Source organism: Delphinapterus leucas, chromosome 7 (assembly GCF_059928025.1).
Source record: "Delphinapterus leucas isolate spDelLeu-1000000601 "Yukka" chromosome 7, BTC_Dleu_Yukka2, whole genome shotgun sequence".
In the NCBI taxonomy this organism is placed as follows: domain Eukaryota; kingdom Metazoa; phylum Chordata; class Mammalia; order Artiodactyla; family Monodontidae; genus Delphinapterus; species Delphinapterus leucas.
In genome coordinates this window covers 68,565,519-68,587,380 of record NC_143135.1, presented here as the reverse complement: position 1 = coordinate 68,587,380, position 21,862 = coordinate 68,565,519, and the positions used below count along the sequence as shown (strand labels likewise).

The 21,862-nt window shown below is 41.7% G+C and overlaps 1 protein-coding gene across 1 annotated transcript in view; it reads right to left on the bottom strand.

The window, feature by feature from the left end:
- Window positions 1–21,862, bottom strand: part of FAT3 (FAT atypical cadherin 3) — a 152,641-nt gene that overhangs the window by 71,425 nt on the left and 59,354 nt on the right. The window contains exons 9-11 of the mRNA XM_089915870.1: window positions 21,526–21,722; window positions 20,353–20,506; window positions 17,829–18,062 (exon numbers count right to left, since the gene is read on the bottom strand). Of these exons, the coding sequence (XP_089771996.1) occupies window positions 17,829–18,062; window positions 20,353–20,506; window positions 21,526–21,722 (585 nt within the window). The remainder of the gene's footprint in view (window positions 1–17,828; window positions 18,063–20,352; window positions 20,507–21,525; window positions 21,723–21,862) is intronic.

Below are 21,862 nucleotides of genomic sequence, written 5' to 3'. Positions count from 1 at the left end.
AAAGAAGGGTTTTGACTGGATGTAGTCTCAGGTCTTTCCCAGCATAACACCCCAAGATCTATAAGGACTATGATTCACAGAAGGAGTAGGCCTAGTGCCCCAGGGAGAATCCATGAACCCAGGAGAAGAGCAGCAAAGAGCAGCCAACAGCTGTTACGTCATCACTCACCCTGCCCACGTCATGGCAGCCGTGTTCTCAGCTTGGTTGAGCCGCTTCTCCTGGAGGCAAGGCCCTGTTTTGATTGCCCCTGACCCACTTGAGCCCTTCTTCCCTCTGGGTAAAGCCTGTGAAAGGATAATGGCTATGGTGGAGAATTCTTAAGGATTCGTGGGTAGAATTCAGGAGGTCCATGAACTTGCACTAATGTATTAGTTCTCTATTGCTCCATGCCAAACTACCCCAGAACTTAGCAGCATGAAACAACAAATATTTAGTACCTCATCGTTTCTGTGGGGCAGGAATGGCTTAGCTGGCTGTCTGTGGCTCCTGGTTTCTCATGAGGCTTCAGTCAAGCTGTTGGGCAGGGCTGCAGTTTCATCTGAAGTTTCCAGTGGAGGCGGGCGTGGGGTCCACTTTCAAGCTCACTCATGCAATCGTTGGTGGTCCCCAGTCCCTTGTCATGTGGGCCCCTCACAGGGCTGCCTCACCATATCCTAGCTCTCTTCCCCAGAGTGAGCGATGCAAGAGAGAGTCAGAGGGACTGCTTTGCCCAGAATTGTGTCCCTCACCAAATCCGAATGTTGAAGAGCTAACCCCTAATGTGACTGTATTTAGAGATAGGGCTTTTAGGAGATATTATGGTTCAAGAGGTCATAAGGGTGGGGTCCTAACCCAACAAGATTGGTGGCCTATAAGAAGAGGAAGGCAGAGAGAGCTCTTTCTCTCTCTGCGCACACCAAGGAAAGGTCATGTGAGCGCCCAGTGAGAAGGCAGCCACCTGTGAGCCAGGAACTGACCATGCTGGCATGCTGAGCTGACATCCAGCCTCCAGAACTGAGAACATTAGTTTCTGCTGTTTAAGCCCCTCAGTCTATGGTATTTTGTTATGGCAGCCCAAGCAGACTAATACAGAGAGCATGCCCAAGAGGGAAGTCACAGTCTTTCTGTAAGCTAATCTCAGAAGTGATATCAGCCATCACTTCTACCATATTCTATTCATTAGAAGTGAGTCAGGAGTCAGTATGTCCAGCGGACTCTCAAGGAAAGAGATAGGAAGACCAAGAGGTAGGGGGGTGGTCATTGGGGGCCATCTTAGAAGCTGCCTACCACCAAGGGAAAAATTTACATCTTTATTTTCATTAACCTCTAACTGGATTTAGCACAACATTCAATGGTAAATGTTGGCAACCGATCACTGTAGTATGGGCAGCAGCTGTGCTTTTGTAACCAACAGAAATCACAACTATTTTCATAATTTATAGTTGTGGCACATACCCACCCTGCTTACCACTACTCCAAAATATAAAAGTTATGAGATCTACTGTGCTAGATCTTATTTAATGTATTAAGGCAGAAATTCATATTACTATATAACAAGTTTAAAAAATATTTGGACCCCATTTCTTCTGTAACTTTTTGTATTTTATTTTATGAATTGTAAAACATTATCCTGAGACATGATCTGTAGGTGTCACCAAACTGTTAAAGTACTGGTGGCACAAAAAGTTTAGGAATTCCTAAGCAAGTGGCTCTCCAAGTGCGGTCCTGGGACAGCAGCATTAATATCCCCTGGGAATTAGTCCAATTTCCAACAAGCTCTCAGGTGATACTCTTGGTCCAAGGACCACTTTTTGAAAACCACTGCCCTTGACTAAAATATAACTATTGATATCTATTAACCAAGCCTCCTTTGGTGCCACTAACTAGTTTTTCTTTCAGGGCAAGTTAACCCTTCAGAGTTTATTCATATGCTAAATAGAACAATAACAAAAATATCTGCCAACCTGCAGAAGTTGTTGTGAGAAGAGGAAATAATATATCTGCAGTACTTGGCACGGTGCCTGGTATGTAGTAGAAGCTCACAAAGTAAGTGTTATTAGTCGTATTATGATTTTTGTCATTTAAAATTCTTACCAAGCCCCAGTCTTGCCTTTCGGGGCTTAAGAGTAGGAGAGAAGAGATATGCAAGCAGTTCCATGTAAGGAAAATCTTGAGATGCTGCTGGAGATTAGAGCAGGATATCCAGCTGCAAAGAGGGCAGATGTGGCTCAATGTAGTTCCCTCATTTCTAGTCACTCTTGGGTGAGCCTCTCACTCATCCTTCAAGGTTGGCAAAGCAAGCACTACACCTGTCCTTCTAACATTATACTGATAAAAGAGGAAACAGTCTGAGGGAGACCAGTTACTAGCCGAAGGTCATGAAGCTTGCACACAGCACAGGGCACTAATCATCCAGGGCTTTCCACACACCCATGTGGCCTCTTGATCTCTGGTTACTAGGAGATGTGTCCCTGAAGGACATTTAGGGATTAACCCCATGATATGCAGGGTACAGAGGAGGCCAGCGGTGCTGGCTCAGCTGAGGTATGAGGCTGCCAAGAAGCTATCTACTTGGGAAGTCCTAAAAGAGAAAAATGGCAGGCCACCTGCATGCCTCCATTGTGGGATACATGGGTACCTCCAACTTCCTTCACAGACTCCACAGACTGACACTTCTCTCTGCCCCACACAGCTGGGTGCCAAAGGCTATGGAAAAGGAATGCTTCAGAATTTATCTCTTTTGTCAGATGTGACATTTTTCTTTTGCTTTTGGGGGCCAGTGTAAAGGTAACATATTCAGCTAAGTCCTTCCAAGAGTACATGCTGAATGGATATTTGTTTTCCTCCATGAGGCTAGAAGGTGATGATGAAAGATTTAAAATCAAACTCCGTTACAGGGACCTCTGTGAGACCAGAAGGGTGACGAGGGAATATTTAAAATCTAACACCATCCCAGGAGTTGAAGCTTTGGCCATCATATCTGAAGGTAAGGGAGAGCTCCAGTAGACAAATGTTTCTGACTCTGACAGACTGGTCTGAATGACCCTCCCTCAGACTTCATCCCAGGGCGATGCAGGAAACAGCCAGCCCAGAGTGCTCGACCCACATGCTTTTCTGTCATCCTTCCAGCACTTTGTGGTGCACTTGCCCTAACTCATCTCTTAGCTGTTCTTCCTGAGTCTTTTTTCACGGCTCAACAAGTGGCAGCCACACAAGGCTAGGAATGTGTCAGAAGAGGCAAGAAACAACTGGAGAGATCCATTTAAAGTGGTTTGGTCAGAAAGATCTCTATTTAATAACCCTCAGTGGTTATTTTCGTGAACATTCCTCTCAGGTAAATAATTTCCCGCTCTTTCATGAGGAGCTACACGCTCAGAGCAAATGATGCTCTGAGATACTGGGCCAGCCCTTTATTCTAACAAGATCCATTCTCTGGAAAACCAAGTTCATTCCAGCTTCTGCCCCATGAGAGCATGCTTGGAGACATGATGCCATCTATCTCCCTCGTGAAATATGCAGAAAATGAATCCCCAAATGGACTGCAAGCTTACATTACTACAGTGAATGACAGTGCAAAATTAAGGACGCTGAGGACTGCTGGAAAACAAACACTTGGGTAAAAATGGAAAAGTTCTGGGAATTCCCTGGTGGTCCAGAGGTTGGGACTCTGCACTTCCTGGTTGGGGAGCTAGGATCCCACAGGCTACGCGACGCAGTCAGAAAAAAAAAATGGAAAAGTTATGTCAAGAGATACGTGTTCTCTGTTTCTTTCTTGTTCTCTCTGTTAATATGAGGATCTAACTATTAACTTTAGAGGGAAAAGCACCATTCTGAAAGACTCTGAGAGAGAACTTCTCATCTTTTCTATTTATGTAATTCACTCTACTGGTTGGGTCTGTTCATTTCTATAACCCAGCACCTACAGAGCCCTCAGTGGGTGAGGAATTTCTCTTCCCCACTTCTTTGTGACTCCCTCTCATGTTGCCTTTAGCCCCTGAAACTAGCTCCCTTCTCTCACCTCAGAGCGCCCAGCCCAGCTGCCGCCATGTTAGTCTCCTCTTACCACATGGAGATGTCTGAGGGTGATGTGTGCCTCCTAACTGGGTTATCCTCAGCATCTCCCTCTTAGTTTCTTCCTTTGAGTGTCAGTTGTTTTTTTTTCTTTTTGCCCCTCTCCTTCCTTTGATTTCTAAGGTCAAGTGGTCTCTCCAAATTGCTGAGGCTCACCCTCCCTACTCATATGAGTAATGCTAACCTCTCCAGTCTCTTTGGGACCTGCTGGGGCAGTTGTCCTTTCCTGCTTTCATCATTGTGGCAGAGACAACGAGTGCTCACCAAATACCCCATGGCCTCTCCTAAATTCCCCAGACTCTTCTGACTACTTCTGGGCAAGGGAAAGTGACAGAGTGATCTGCGTCTCTCCCAGGCTGAGTTAGCTAAAAGCCTGTGTGCCTCCTTCATCCCTCTCCTCTCCTGCTGCAGTGACCTTGAGCACCAAAGGTCAAGAAGATCCTGTTGACAGGATGGAGGCACCAGATCTCCACGTCACTGAATGGACTCATGCGAACCTGCACTTCGGGGCAAGAATTAAACTTTGGCTGGACTAAGCCACTGAGATTTTTAAAAAGTTACCTCAGTCTCGTCAAGCCTATCTTGGCTAATACAACCCTCATCTCTTTCTTTCTCTTTTGCTACTGGATCGTTCCCCTCTTCTTGACCCAAGTTCAAGCCCCCACCCTTTTTTTTTTTTAACATCTTTATTGGAGTATAATTGCTTTACAATGGTCTGTTAGTTTCTGCTATATAACAGAGTGAATCAGCTATACATATACATATATCCCCATATCTCCTGCCTCTTGCGTCTCCCTCCCTCCCACCCTCCCTATCTCACCCCTCTAGGTGGTCACAAAGCACCAAGCTAATCTCCCTGTGCTATGCGGCTGCTTCCCACTAGCTATCTATTTTACATTTGGTAGTGTATGTATGTTCATGCCACTCTCTCACTTCGTCCCAGCTTACCCTTCCCCCTTCCCATGTCCTCAAGTCTATTCTCTAGTAGGTCTGCATCTTTATTCCCATCTTGCCCTTAGGTTCTTCATGAAGATTTTTTTTTTTTTTTAGATTCCATATATATTGTGTTAACATATGGTATTTGTTTTTCTCTTTCGGACTTACTTCACTCTGTATGACAGTCTCTAGGTCCATCCACCTCACTACAAATAATTCAATTTAGTTCCTTTTTATGGCTGAGTAATATTCCATTGTATATATGTGCCACATCTTCCTTATCCATTCATCTGTCAATGGACACTTAGGTTGCTTCTATGTCCTGGCTATTGTAAATATAGCTGCAATGAACATTGTGGTACATGACACTTTTTGAATTGTGGTTTTCTCAGGGTATATGCCCAGTAGTGGGATTGCTGGGTCGTATGGTAGTTCTATTTTTAGTTTTTTAAGGAACGTCCATACTGTTCTACATAGTGGCTGTATCAAATGACATTCCCACCCACAGTGCAAGAGGGTTCCCTTTTCTCCACACACTCTCCAGCATTTATTGTTTGTAGATTTTTGATGATGGCCATTCTGACCAGCGTGAGGTGATACCTCTTTGTAGTTTTGTTTTGCATTTCTCTGATGATTAGTGATGTTGAGCATCCTTTCATGTGTTTGTTGGCCATCTGTATATCTTCTTTGGAGAAATGTCTATTTAGGTCTTCTGCCCATTTTTGTATTGGGCTGTTTTTTTGATATTGAGCTGCATGAGCTGCTTGTATGTTTTGGAGATTAATCCTTTGTCAGTTGCTTCATTTGCAAATATTTTCTCCCATTCTAGGGGTTGTCTTTTCGTCTTGTTTATGGTTTTCTTTGCTGTGCAAAAGCTATTAAGTTTCATTAGGTCCCATTTGTTTATTTTTGTTTTTATGTTCATTTCTCTAGGAATTGGGTCAAAAAGGATCTTGCTGTGTTTTATATTGTAGAGTGTTTTGCCTATGTTTTCCTCTAAGAGTTTTATAGTGCCTGGCCTTACATTTAGCTCTTTATTCCAATTTGAGTTTATTTTTGTGTATGGTGTTAGGGAGTGTTCTAATTTCATTCTTTTACATGTAGCTGTCCAGTTTTCCCAACACCAATTATTGAGGAGGCTGTCTTTTCTCCATTGTATATTCTTGCCTCCTTTATCAAAAATAAGGTGACCATATGAGCATGGTTTTATCTCTGGGATTTCTATCCTGTTCCGTTGATCTATATTTCTGTTTTTGTGCCAGTACCATACTGTCTTGATTACTGTAGCTTTGTAGTATAGTCTGAAGTCAGGGAGCCTGATTCCTCCAGCTCCGTTTTTCCTTCTCAAGATAGCTTTGGCTATTGGGGGTCTTTTGTGTTTCCATACAAATTGTGAAATTTCTTGTTCTACTTCTTTGAAAAATTCCATTGGTATTTTGATAGGGATTGCATTGAATCTGTAGATTGCTTTGGGTAGTATAGTCATTTTCACAATGTTGATTCTTCCAATCCAAGAACATGGTATATCTCACCATCTGTTTGTATCATCTTTCATTTCTTTCATCAGTGTCTTATTGTTTTCTGAATACACGTCTTTTGTCTCCCTAAGTAGGTTTATTCCTAGATATTTTATTCTTTTTGTTGCAATGGTAAATGGGAGTGTTTCCTTAATTTCTCTTTTAGATTTTTCATCATTAGTGTATAGGAGATTTCTGTGCATTAATTTTGTATCCTGCTACTTTACCAAATTCATTGATTAGCACTAGTAGTTTTCTGGCAGCATCTTTAGGATTCTCTATGTATAGTATCATGTCCTCTGCAAACACTGACAGCTTTACTTCTTCTCTTCCGATTTGGATTCCTTTTATTTCTTTTTCTTCTCTGATGGCTGTGGCTAAAACTTGAAATACTATATTGAATGACAGTGGTGACAGTGGGCAACCTTGTCTTGTTCCTGATCTTAGTGTAAATGGTTTCAGTCTTTCACCATTGAGAATGATGTTAGCTGTGCGTTTGTCATATATGGCCTTTATTATGTTGAGGTAAGTTCCCTCTATGCTTACTTTCTGGAGGGTTTTTATCATAAATGGGTGTTGAATTTTGTTGAAAGCTTTTTCTGCATCTGTTGCGATGATCATATGGTTTTTATCCTTCAATTTGTTAATATGGTATATCACATTGATTGATTTGCGTGTATTGAAGAATCCTTTCTGGGATTATTCCTGGGATAAACTGCACTTGATCATGGTGTGTGGTCCTTTAAATGTGCTGTTGGATTCTATTTGCTAGTATTTTGTTGAGGATTTTTGCATCTATGTTCATCAGTGATATTGGCCTGTAGTTTTCTTTTTTTGTGACATCTTTGTCTGGTTTTGGTATCAGGGTGATGGTGGCCTTGTAGAATGAGTTTGGGAGTGTTCCTCCCTCTGCTATATTTTGGAAGAGTGTGAGAAGGATAGGTGTTAGCTATTCTCTAAATGTTTGATATAATTTGTCTGTGAAGCCATCTGGTCCTGTGCTTGTGTTTGTGGGAACATTTTAAATCTCAGTCTCAATTTCAGTGTCTGTGATTGGTCTGTTTATATTTTCTATTTCTTCCTGGTTCACTTTTGGAAGGTTGTGCTTTTCTAAGAACTTGTCAATTTCTTCCAGGTTGTCCATTTTATTGGCATATAGTTGCTTATAGTAAACTCTCATGATCCTTTGTATTTCTGCAATATCAGTTGTTACTTTTCCTTTTCCATTTCTAATTCTATTGATTTCAGTCTTCTTTTTTCTAGATGAGTGTTGCTAATTGTTTACCAATTTTGTTTATCTTCTCAGAGAAGCAGGTTTTAGTTTTATTGATCTTTGCTATTGTTTCCTTCATTCCTTTTTCATTTTTTCGGATCTGATCTTTATGATTTCTTTCATCTGCTAACTTTGGTGTCTTTTTGTTCTTCTTTCCCTAATTGTTTTAGGTGTAAGGTTAGGTTGTTTATTTGAGATGTTTCTTGTTTCTTGAGGTAGGATTACATTGCTATAAACTTCCTGCTTAGAACTGCTTTTGCTGCATCCCGTAGGTTTTGGGTCATTGTGTTTTCATTGTCATTTGTTTCTAGGAATTTTTTGATTTCCTCAGTTATCTCTTGGCTATTTCGTAGTGTATTGTTTAGCCTCCATGTGTTTGTATTATTTACAGGTTTTTTCCTCTAATTGATATCTAGTCTCAAAGCATTGTGGTCAGAAAAGATACTTGATATGATTTCAATTTTCTTACATTTACCACACTTGATTTGTGATCCGAGATATGATCTATCCTGGAGAATGCTCCATGAGTACTCGAGAAGAAAGTGTATTCTGTTGTTTTTGGATGGAATGTCCTATAAATATCAATTAAGTCCATCTTGTTTAATGTATCATTTAAAGCTTGTGTTTCCCTATTTATTTTCGTTTTGGATGATCTGTCCTTTGGTGAAAGTGGGGTGTTAAAGTCCCCTACTATGAGTGTATTACTGTCGATTTCTGCTTTTATGGCTGTTAGCATTTGCCTATGTATTGAGGTGCTCCTATGTTGGATGCATAAATATTTACAATTGTTATATCTTCTTCTTGGATTGTCCATTGATCATTATGTAGTGTCCTTCTTTGTCTCCTGTAATAATCTTTGTCTTAAAGTCTGTTTTGTCTGATATGAGAATTGCTACTCCAGCTTTCTTTTGATTTCCATATGCATGGAATATCTTTTACATCTCCTCACTTTCAGTCGCTATGTGTCCCTACGTCTGAAGTGGGTCTCTTGTAGACAGCGTATATATGGGTCTTGTTTTTGTATCCATTCAGCCAGTCTATGTCTTTTGGTTGGAGCATTTAACCCATTTATATTTAAGGTTATTATCGATATCTATGTTCCTATTATCACTTTCTTAATTGTCTTGGGTTTTTTATTGTAGGTCTTCTCGTTCTCTTGTGTTTCCTGCCTAGAGAAGTTCCTTTAGCATTTGTTGCAAAGCTGGTTTGGTGGTGCTGAATTCTGTTAGGTTTTGCTTGTCTGTAAAGGTTTTAATTTCTCCGTGGAATCTGAATGAGATCCTTGCTGGGTAGAGTAATCTTGGTTGTAGGCTTTCATCACTTTAAATATGTCCTGCCACTCCCTTCTGGCTTGCAGAGTTTCTGCTGAGAGATCAGCTGTTAACCTTATGGGGATCCCCTTGTATGTTATTTGTTGTTTTTCCCTTGCTGCTTTTAATATTTGTTCTTTGTATTTAATTTTTGATAGTTTGATTAATATGTGTCTTGGTATGTTTCACCTTGAATTTACCCTGTATGGGACTCTCAGCATTTTCTCAACTTGATTGACTATTTGCTTTCCCATATTAGGGAAGTTTTTGACTATAATATCTTCAAATATTTTCTCAGTCCCTTTCTTTTTCTCTTCTTCTGGGACCCCTATAATTCAAATGCTGGTGTGTTTCATGTTGTCCCAGAGGTCTTTGAGACTTCCTCAATTCTCTTCATTCTTTTTTCTTTTTTCTGCTCTGCAGTAGTTATTTCCACTATTTTATCTTCCAGGTCACTTGTCCGTTTTTCTGCCTCAGTTATCCTGCTATTGATCCCTTCTAGAAAATTTTAAATTTCATTTATTGTGTTATTCACCATTGTTTGTTTGCTCTTTAGTTCTTCTAGGTCCTTTTTAAACGTTTCTTGTATTTTCTCCATTCTATTTCCAAGATTTTGGATCATCTTTACTATCATTACTCTGAATTCTTTTTCATGTAGACTGCCTATTTCCTCTTCATTTGTTTGGTTTGGTGGGTTTTTACTTTACTACTTCATATTCTGTGTGTTTCTCTGTATTCTCATTTTGCTTAACTTACTGTGTTTGGGGTCTCCTTTTCACAGGCTGCAGGTTCGTAGTTCCCATTGTTTTTGATGTCTTCCCCCAGTGGCTAAGGTTGGTTCAGTGGGCTGTGTAGGCTTCTTGGTGGAGGGTAGTAGTGCCTATTTTCTGGTGGATGAGGCTGCATATTGTGTTTCTGGTGGGCAGGACCTCGTCCAGTGGTGTATTTTGGGGTGTCTGTCACCTTATTATGATTTTAGGCAACCTCTCTGCTAATGGGTGGGGTTGTGTTCCTGTCTTGCTAGTTGTTTGGCATAGGGTGTCCAGCACTGTAGCTTGCTCATGGTTGAGTGGAGCTGGGTCTTAGCATTGAGGTGGAGATCTCTGGGAGAGCTTTCACAGTTTGATATTACGTGGAGCTGGGAGGTCTCTGGTGGACCAATGTCCTGAACTTGGCTCTCCGACCTCAGAAGCACAGGCCTGACACCTGGCCAGAGCACCAAGACCCTGTCAGCCACATGGCTCAGAAGAAAAGGGAGGAAAAAAGAAAGAAAGAAAGAAAAGAAAAGAAAGTAATTAAAATAAAAGAAAATATTAAAATTAAAAAGTAATAAAAAAAAAGAAAAGAAAGAAAGAAGAGTGCAACCAAACGAAAAAACAAATCCACCAATGACAACAAGTGCTAAAAACTATACTTAAAAAAATAAAAATAAAAGTAAACAGACAGACAGAACCCTAGGACAAATGGTAAAGCAAAGTTTACAGACAAAATCACTTGAGGAAGCATACGCATACATACTCACAGAAAGAGAAAAAGGAAAAAAAAAAAAATATATATATATCATTGCTCCCAAGGTCCAGCGCCTCAATTTTGGGATGATTCATTGTCTATTCAGGTATTCCACAGATGCAGGGTACATCAAGTTGATTGTGGAGATTTAATCTGCTGCTCCTGAGGCTGCTGGGAGAGATTTCCCTTTCTCTTCTCTGTTTGCACAGCTCCTGGGGTTCAGGTTTGGATTGGCCCCGCCACTGTGTGTAGGTCTCTTGAGGGTGTCTGTTCTTCGCTCAGGCAGGACGGCGTTAAATGAACAGCTGATTCGGGGCCTCTGGCTCACTCAGGCCGGGAGGAGGGAGGGGTACGGATGCGGGGCGAGCCTGCGGCGGCAGAGGCCAGTGTGACATTGCACCAGCCTGAGGCGCGCCGTGCATTCTCCCGGGGAAGTTGTCCCTGGATCACGGGACTCTGGCAGTGGCGGGCTGCACAGGCTCCCGGGAGGGGAGGTGTGGATAGTGACCTGTGCGTGCACACAGGCTTCTTGGTGGCTGCAGCAGCAGCTTTAGCGTTTCATGCCCCTCTCTTGTGTCCGCCCTGGTAGCCACGGCTCGCGCCTGTCTCTGGAGCTCGTTTAGGTGGTCCTCTGAATCACCTCTCCTCAGGCACCCCAAAACAATGGTCTCTTCCCTCTTCCGCAGTTCCAGACCTTTTCCCAGACTCCCTCCCGGCTAGCTGTGGTGCACTAGCCCTCTTCAGGCTGTGTTTACGCAGCCAACCCCATTCCTCTCCCTGGGATCTGACCTCTGAAGACCAAGCCTCAGCTCCCAGCCCCCACCCGTCCCAGCGGGTGAGCAGACAAGCCTCTCGGGCTGGCGAGTGCTGGTCGGCACCGATCCTCTGTGCAGGAATCTCTCCACTTTGCTCTCTGCATCCCTGTTGCTGTGCTCTCCTCCGTGGCTCCGAAGCTTCCCTCCTGTCACCCCCCATCTCCACCAGTGAAGGGGCTTCCTAGTGTGTGGAAACCATTCCTCCTTCACAGCTCCCTCCCACTGGTGCAGGTCCTGTCCCTATTCTTTTGTCTGTTTTTTCTTTTGCCCTACCCAGGTACGTGGGGAGCTTCTTGCCTTTTGGGAGGTCTGAGGTCTTCTGCCAGCGTTCAGTAGGTGTTCTGTAGGAGTTGTTCTACATGTAGATGTATTTCTGATGTATTTGTGGGAAGGAAGGTGATCGCCTCGCCTTACTCTTCCGACATCTTGAAGGTCTCTGAAAAGCCCCAACCCTTAAAACCCAACTTAAATGCTAATACCACTTTGTGAATCCTTCCTGAATTGTCCCACTTGAAAATTCATTGCTCATGTTTTCATGTTCCCACAGGGACCTGTGCTAGCCTTTTACATGTATTGACTAATCGTTACAAAATCCCTATTTTTTCTGGAGAAAATCATAATCCCAAAAGATACATGCACCCCAATGTTCGTTGCAGCACTATTTACAAAGCCAAGACATGGAAGCAACCTAAATGTCCATTGAGAGAGGAATGGACAAAAAGATGTGGTACATATATACAGTGGAATATTACTTAGCCACAAATAAGAATGAAATAATGTCGTTAGCAGCAACATGGATGGACCTAGAAATTATCATACTAAGTGAAGTAAGTCAGACAGAGAAAGACAAATATAATATGATATTGCTTATATGTGGAATCTAAAAGAACGGTACAAATGAACTTATTTACAAAACAGAAACAGACTCACAGACTTTGAAAACAAACTTATGATTACCAAAGGGGAAACATGGGGGGAGGGATAAATTAGGAGTCTAGGATTAACACATACACACTACTATATATAAAACAGATAATCAACAAAGACCTACTGTATAGTGTAGGGAACTCTACTCAATATTCTGTCATAACCTATATGGGAAAAAATCTGCAAAAGAATGAATATAGGTATATGTATAACTGAATCACTTTACTGTACACCTGAAACTAACACAACATTGTAAATCAACTGTAGTCCAATATAAAAGAGAAATTAAATTTAAAAATAAGCAAAATTCCTACTTTTACAGATGCAACTCTCTTATAACACTGATTCCATTTTTCTTTGAATGTTCTTTTGTGCTTGCCTGTTTCCCACTATGACTGTAAACCACTCAAAGGCAAAGCCTCCCTACTCTGTCATGATTAACAATCTTATTATCTTTATTCCTGACTTTTTCCTGAAGGACTGTACTTTAATTCCCAATGTGTCTCCAGTTTTTGATCTTTCTACACCAGGTCCTGCTTCAGGCCACCTAAGCTATTTCTGTGCAAACAGCACCTGCACCTGGTGCACGAGTTTGAGTTCTTGTCTAGCCTGTCCATTGTGCCTTCAATCCAGTCAGTACCAAAATCGACAGATTTCACATGTAACATCTCTCTCTCCTCTGCTCCTTCCTTTTATTTATTTATTTGGCTGTGCCGGGTCTTAGTTGCGGCATGCGGTATCTTTGTTGCCGTGTGTAGGATCTTCACTGCAGCATGCGGGATCTTTAGTTACAGCACGTGAACTCTTAGTTGTGGCATGGGGGATCTAGTTCCCTGACCAGGGATCAATCCTGGGCCCCCTGCATTGGGAGCATGGAGTCTTAGCTACTGGACCACCAGGGAAGTCCCCGCTCCTTCCTTTTAAATCCCAAAGCTACTACTCGAATTTTGGCCCCCGTGATCTTTCTTGATACTCTACTAGAAGATTTCCTAACGCCGATGTTAGATGCTCCTATCAGATTAGCATTTCCCAAACCCAGAACTGATGAATTTCTTTTCTCCAAAGTGCTGAGTGGTTCTTTTCTATCTATTGGTTTAAGCACAAAATTCCTGGTCTTTGTGAACCACCACAATCAGGCCCAGATGCCTTCTCTCATCTCACCGCCTTCTCTCTGTCCTTGACCATGTGATGATCTCCCAACTATTTAATTGGGTCCAGAGTTTCCCAGCTTTGCAACTTCATCCTCCTGGTTCCTGTTTTTCTGAAGGCCTTTCTCCCTCCGCCTGTTGAATCCCATTCATTCTGCGAGCTATGCCTTTTATTCAAGGTCTATGTGTTGCCGATTCATGCCCTTCACTACTGCATAGAAACTGGGCCTGTCACTGCACATTCCTTGTATAGTTCCTTCCAGAATGCCTGCTACGTAGCTACTCATTAATTAGTTATATTGAATGGAAAATAAATGTAATGAATGTTACAAGCTTCCAAGTTTCTCCAAAATCCCTGAAAGAAGCTCTAAACTTTGTAGGAAATATTTTACAGGAAAGGAGTGAGTTGCTCTTTAGAACATTTCCTTGCTTTATGTCCCTGATCCATAAGAGGAAAAATATGTCCTCTTGAATCTCAAATATCTGGACATTCGCCTCTCAATAAATCATGGTCTCTGGCATATTTTCCAGTGCAAGTTTACATTTTATTTCCATGTCACTTTGCCTAAAATGGTCACAGATTTTAGCTCCAATTTTCACCTCTGCATATTCCATTTGCTAGCTTAAAAAACCCTCAAAATTGAGAACCTGGACACAATTCCTATCTTAAGAGGTACGGTAAATAGTAAAATATTAACCCCAAAGAGGTGGTGCAACAAAAGGTCTCCTAATCTTTACTGAAAGTATTAAATTTTTGTAAATGTTCGGTCTTAAAGTCATGTCATTAGTTCATGGGATTGAGGGTGTTTCCATTTTACAGGAAAACTAAGAATTTAACGCTGAAATCTAGACAGTTGCCATGCTATTTCTTAGAACTCATAAATTGGGTGCTAAAATGGTCTTGTCTTCCTCTGTTTTTATTTTATTCCTGACCTAGGCAGTTGGTTCATTATGAATAATGAATCTGGCATAGGAAAAGAGTTGTTTGGCTAAAAGCAATAATATTTTTTAAAATTAGGAAACCAGGATATGAAAGGTTAGCAAGTCACTGTAAGCATTTTGAATTTACGAAGCAATGGAATCGGATTTCAGATTAATATATCTTTGTCTTTTTTCTGCGGTTTGTAGTGACTTAGTATATACTGCAGCCAAATGCTGTTGAAATCGTTTGTAACTTTAGGTAAAGGAATATGCTTAACAAAAGAAGTTTCATGGACCAAATAGCCCTGTCATTTTTACAAATGGAACCAATGTTCTTCACTAGGGTCAGAAACCAGTTAGACCACTTGCATGGATCTCAAAGGAATGATGCTGAGTGAAAAGGGCCATTTTCAAAAGGTGACAAACTACACGATTCCATTTAAATAACATTTGTGAAATAACAAAATTATAGATACGGAGATTAGTGGTTGCCAGGGGTTAGAGACTGGGAAGGAAGTGTGCAGAGGAGGTGGGTGTGGTGGTTACATGAAGCTGCACAGGTGATAAAACTGCATAGAACCACACCCACACACAACCACACACACACACACACAACCACACACACACACACACACACAACCACACACAACCACACACACACCCACGCACCTGCGCCAAAATCTGAGTGTACTACAGTTATGCAAGATGGTATCATTGGGAGAAAGGGTTGGGTGAAAAGTACATGCTACCTCCTGTACATTTTTGTTTTTGGCAACTTCCTGTGAACCTATGATTATTTCAAAATTAAAAGTTCTTTAAAAATCAGACGTTTCCTTGTCACTTTAGAGAGGGGCCTATGAAGTCAGGTGGTAACGTAAGTAAGTGAGATGGCTGGGGATTGGGAGGGTGAGAACTGGCTGGTGTCAAGGAGGCAGCTGCTATTAGGCTCCTACCGTGGTGAGACTGTGCACCTGGAATTGCTGAGTCTTCTGAGTGCTGTTTTTAGAAAATGCCAGAAATTGAAAATTCAAATCAATATCTCTTGACTTTTATTGACAATTAATTAATTCAAACTTTTTGGAACACTGTATGTAAGCCAAACTAAAAATACTGGAGGGCTGGATTCAGTCTTAATGATTCATGTGCAAACTCAGCTTCAGACCAGAGGCTGAGTTTGGCCACCAGATGATTCGCCCACTCCACACACTGGTCATCTCAGTATGCGGCTCAACGCTCCTCTGTGCTGCCTTACAGAAGACGGAGAAATGGGGAATCAGGCTGCGAATGAAAATGGCATGAGCCCCCAGTCACTGACACCCGGGACTCTGGAGAATGTGGGTTTGACTCTGGAATCCCCCTGCAGGCTCTGACCTAGACCTTCACACCCACCTCTTCAGCATGGTGCCTGGAAATAGCAGGTGCTCAGCTTGCCTTTTTAGAGGTGTTCATTTGTTCTTTCCCGGCTGTCTTAGTTTTTATTTTTTTAAAGCTAAATGAATTCTACAAAAACTGAGAATATGACCCAGAATCTGGTATCCTATGCTCTGGTTTTCCGGAAGCGAATACAATAGCCTGGTGAACACATCTTATATGAGCAGCACTCATAACTCCGTGTCTGTTTGAAGCTCTGAGCGTAAGCTAATTTTTTGCTAATTAGTGCAAATGAGCAGAGGGAGGTGCCGATAAGGTCGTTATTCTGGGTTTGGTCTTTGAAAGACTTTATCATCTCTGTCCTGCTAATGCCCAGAGTCTGGTCAACCCTTCTTCCCCAACTGCCAACCCGGACAGCTGACTCAGAAGAAGTGAGAAGGATGGAGCTAACTGCATACCCTCCAGCACAACCACATCTGTGAGTCAATAACCTCTCCCCACCTCCACTGTCTGAAACATCACGTGCACTGATCAGACTCCCTCTGTGTTCTGTACAATCTCTAGTACATAGAGCATACCCAGTTCCTTTAGGAAGGAGGTGAGTAGAAAAACTCCAATTTTTTAAAATTGAAATTTTAGTTTAAATTAAAACATTTTTAGATCTTAAAATTTCATCTCTGGCCCAAATACACATTCTCAGAGTCAAATTTAAATTACTAATGATTCATTTGCATGATTTCTGTCCTCTTTTCCCCAAAAGTCTGCTATCAAGAGTCCACAGAATGTTTTCCAATCCTCATTTAAAAAAGAGTATTTGTAAGTATTACATAATTATAAATCAATAAAAGAGTCTTTTCCGGAATTCCCTGGTGGTCCAGTGGTTAGGACTCGGCGCTTTCACTGCCAAGGGCCTGGGTTTGATCCCTGGTCGGGGAGCTAAGATCCCATAAGCCACGTGGCACAGCCAAAATGAAAAGAGTCTTTTCCTGTTTATCATTTTCTTTTTTACCAAGCTTTACAATATGCAGATTTTTAAAGGGTTGGTTCTCAGCCTCAGAAATTATGCTAATGAGGTAAGAACAATAATTCATAGTGTAGCCACTAATTTCTCTAAGGGGAAATATGCAGAGACCCTGGGCTCTACATTTGTTTTCAACTAATTATCATGTATTTACTTTTCCATTAGTCCAATAATTTTTCTTTCAATTCAGAATTAAGCAATAAGACCCTGAATTATATAAAGGCCTGTTTAGCATAACAGACACACCCCATCATTCTCCAGTCCCCTGATTTACAGCTCTTAAAATGCACAACCAAGAGGCTGTCTATATGCCCTTTCGTATTTAGATTCCATCATGCAGTCACCTCAATAACTTATGCATTCTCAGAAGGACTACCTAGCAATTAACTCCGATCTTTTCTAACTCACCATCTCATTATGTAAAGTGGATTGGAACACAAACTTTATTAGCAACTTTCAATTCTAATTCCTTCTTATCGCCCACACCCACACCCCTCTTAGTAATGTCAGTTTATATGAGCAAAATACTCTGGAAAACGGCAGTTAAAAAAAATCCACATTGGACTGGCAGCACATTTCGTAATTGGTCTTTGCACTATGGGGTACCACCATAAATCGAGATTGCCATATTTCAGCTAAAGCATGGGATGCAATTCTTTATAGAAATGGAAATGAATTCTCCCTGCCACACAACACAGCATTTTAACTATGTTCAGGAGGAATGGGCAAGTAAGAAAGCTATTATTTTTATGCTAAAGGTTAAAAAAAGTGCAAACCCCAAGATCTTTGTTAAAAGGTAAAGGAATTCATAGTATCGCTTCTTCAAATCCTAGAAAGAGGCAGGAAGATGCCTTGCAGAGTTCTCTTGTGCATATGAAGTGTGTCAGTGGAAGAGCTGAAATGTGGTTTAATGTACTTGTTTTCATGGTAAGGAGCCAAGGTGGGCTGATGAAACTAAAGGACAGGTAGCACCTGAAGATGTGTCAGATGTACAAACAGGGAGGCATCCCATCAGTGCAGCTGACTTACCGACATCGGGATCTACTGCTTGAACTCTGGTCAACAGAGCCTTGGTGGCTGTGTTCTCATAGACACAGGCGTTATAGTGGTCGGACGAAAACACTGGGGGGTTATCGTTCACGTCCTCCAGGATCAGACGGACATCAGACTGGCAGAACCTGCCACCCCCGTCGGTGGCCCTGGCGATGAGGCTGTATGCAGGGACCCTCTCCCGGTCCAACAGAGCCAAAGTTTTTAACTCACCTGTGAAAATAAATGACCTAGCTTTTCAAAAACTGTCTCTCTTTGAAGAGCAGAGAATCAATTATTGTACATACAGAATCCCCAGTACAGGAAGGATCGCTGACATTTGGCTCCAGTGCGTCATGCTTTGAAAAATCGAGCAAGTTCAATTTTTTTAAGCATCAGGGAAAAAGTGATGGGATTCTGGACGCAACAAAAAACCAACTGTACGACCTTCAGATGAATGAATCCCACCGTGAAGCCTCTTGTTTCAGGGATTCCTTCTCTTGGCAGCATGGAGAAGCTCCACACCTCTTTAAACATCTCAAGAACTGCTCTGGAGATCGGCCTTGTTTCTGGATTTTCTCCAGAAAAAAAGCATGAAAAATGGACCAGTATCCTTAGTTCTCTAACGGTCAATCAGGTCCATGATTTGTAAACTCAGAAGGGGCAGTCTGTCTGCTTCCAGATATTTAACATTTTTTTTTTTACCCCACCTTTTAGAGAAAAACAGTCAAAACAGGCTGGCTTTAGCAGAAAGAGGTCATGAAGGAGTCCAGCTGTGCCAGGCGCACCCCACTTGCTGGACAGTGGTAGGGCCTGTGGCTGTTGGGGGAGGATTCCAGTGGGGGGTTATCTGAGAAGCTTAAAGCAGCAGCTCTTTGGCAACCAACATGGAGGGAGGTTATGTCTGTATTTTCATCACTCAGATAGCTGTACTGGTCCTGAGTGTCAGCCCCTGTGGGGATTTTGTTATTCTTGCTACCTAAATTTCAATGGATGATGGCAATAAGCACGATGACAGAGCTGAATAAATACTGTTTGGTGAAAAGTAGGACTCATGAAATATTATTATGTACTCTTAACAAAATCAGTAGAAGTCATTGGGACGAAGCCATCTATACTTATAAAGCTGTGCCTCCTATGGCTTCCTGACTGCAGCCAGTTCTCAAATCTAGCCTGGATCATTCTCCCCTTCTCCAAAACACCCAGGGGTTTTTCAGTTGGGCATTCAAGACCCTCCAAAATCTGACCTAAAGTTGTTTTTCCACCACTTGTCTCACGAGCCATTCTGTGGCTCCTCTGACCAGTGACAATGTTGTACACAGCTTTCCCTGGATGTGCCGTGCTCTCTGCCCACGCTGCCCCCGTGACCGGCAGTGTCCTGCTTTAGCTCCTAGAAACCTGGCTCATTTCAAATGCCAGCTCTGCTTTAAAAGTTTCTCCTTCCCTCTTATCAGAATATTAGCTACTTCTTCCTCTGTGCCCAGATATATCTCTCCTGATATCTCTCCCGGGCACTCATTCTGTCTTTCACTATTATTGTTGTTATTTCTGTCATTATTAGTATTGACTTGCAGCTCTGTCTTCTCCACTGGGTTACAATATCCCTTGGGGATGCTTTGTTTGGTTCATCTTGGAATCGAACACAAATATCCCATAAAGTACTTTTAGGTCTAGTAGTTAATAAATGTTACCTATTCAATAAAAAATTGCCAGGCCTCTTTAGCCAAGTAGCATATTGTTATGTAGCTAAGCCCTTCCCAGTAAGATGCACCAGACATGGGAGAGAGCTAGGGAGGAACTAATACCTTCTGGAGACTCAGAAATTAGTTGTTGTTCATTCTGATGAACACAACACTGGAAATATGCAAATTATTCAATCTTTACACTTCATTGAAAAATTGTCAATGGATGGGCCATCCAATACACAACACTGAGATAATTTACCTCCATAGAAAATGCCTTTTCCATTATCTATGGCCTTCAATGCGGGCATCTGCCTTTAGGGTACATAACCTTTCACCTTATAAATTTTACCTCAATATGTAAGCAAGTCTGAGGACTCATAGCTTTGGAGAAACTAGACAGGAATGTTGAATAAAAACCAGACAAGTATGTTAATAAGCATAGGGACCCAAAAGGGATTTCAACAGGGCAAAACTCTCCTTACTATGCACTGCTGTCTGGTTTGCATGGAAACTTGCATTTGTGATAGAATTCTATTTATACTATTTATAGGTCAGCTGCTTTAACTCATGGATATGAGGAAGAGGAGAAGCAAACAGACACATCTGATTACTTGGTGCTGCTAAATGTAGGTAAAGTCAGGGCAAGTTTTATAGGCCACGTGAGGTTTCTGTCCTCCAAACACCATGTGCTACTGGTATTTCTTAAGAGTCCAAGATAGCAGGGCATCATATCAAGGCTCTTGTATACTAACTACCCCCTAGTGATAAGACCATGTGAGAGTTTAACTTCTCTCGTGGATTAACAATGGCATTTACCCAAAGAATAAATTTCGCCTTACCACTTTGTGGATCTAGAAAAAATTCATTGTTTCCAGATCCATAGAGTGAGTATCGTATATCTCCATTGGATCCAGTATCAGCATCCTTGGCACTGACCTTCAGGATGATTTTGTTTGACGGAATGTCTTCGGGAAATAATGCTGTATATGCAACCTAGGCAAAGGTAAAGAAAAGTAATTGAATCATTAGTATTTGTGGGGCAATTGTCATATATAGTATTATAAATGATTTCTTTAAAAATGCATTCGCATAATTTATCTTCAGCTATGTTTTTCCTTTACCACAGAATCATCTTATACCATATGATGAAACAGAGAATATCTCTTGCTCTGTGCCTCCCATGCTCATCATCAACAACTACTGATTGGGCACCTACTATGTGCTAGGTACCACTGAGATGCTAGAAGTACAACGGAGAAGAAAAGAGACAAAAATCCCCACCCCTGTGGAACCATGACCCACATCACATATTGATCATGCCCCTCTCAGTCCTTGGGACCCTTCAACTCTTTAAAGAGCCACTACTAACATCTGGCATTAGTATGAGAGACTAAATCTATTTGCAACACTTTTCTGAGCTAAAGAGCACCAATACTGTCTCTCAATCCACATGTAAGGAAAAGGTAAATGAAGGGTGATTTAACTTTGGTAAGAAAGGAAATAAAATCAATTACTGGCACCTTGCATTCGTTGTCACGCTTTGAACTGTGGTGGAAAGGCCACTTCATAAGGGGTCTGGAGACCCAGCTTCATTACCAACGTTGCTACCAACCAGCTGTGTAACCTTATACGAAAAAAGTAATTCATACTTCTGAGTGGTCCATTCTTCTTTTATGAAATAGGTGATTCAGACAGAAAAATTCATAGTGTCCTTTATGAGTCCTTAAAAATTATTTAATTTTGAGACTCCTGGTTTTATTTTTCTGTTTGTTTGATTTTTTTTGGTGGGCAGAATTAGGTACTGATCGTGCTAACTATACTCTTTTCATGTTTATAATATTTCATCCTAGAGTCCGCCTCTTACCCTCTTATAACCATTTGGAGCTCGTTAATTAAGGAGATAAGATGAGAAAGCAGCCTGGCCTTAAGGAGAAAAGTGAAATGGGTTTTGACTTAATTTAAATAAGCAGAGTAAAAAGCAGTGACATATCCGACACAGCCGCAAATCTCACCTGATCACACACTGGGCTGTTGTCATTCACATCACTGACAGTCACTTCTACCATGGCCTGAGTGACAAAGAGCCCATCAGTGGCAGTGATATTGAGGAAGTAAACGTCTTGTTCTTCTCTATCTAGAGGTCTCTTCACGTAGACCTTCCATTCGCTCTGCACCAGGCCCAGGGCAAACCTTCCTCGGGGGTTCCCTCCTGTGGTGAAAAAAGAGTTTTTGAAGATGTGAAATGAAAAGCTTTGATCTCCACCTACAGCAAGAGGCCTGTGCGGGGTCATCCAGGTGCCTCTCAAACTGCATCGTTTACGATGCTGAAAAAAATTGACACTCACTTCC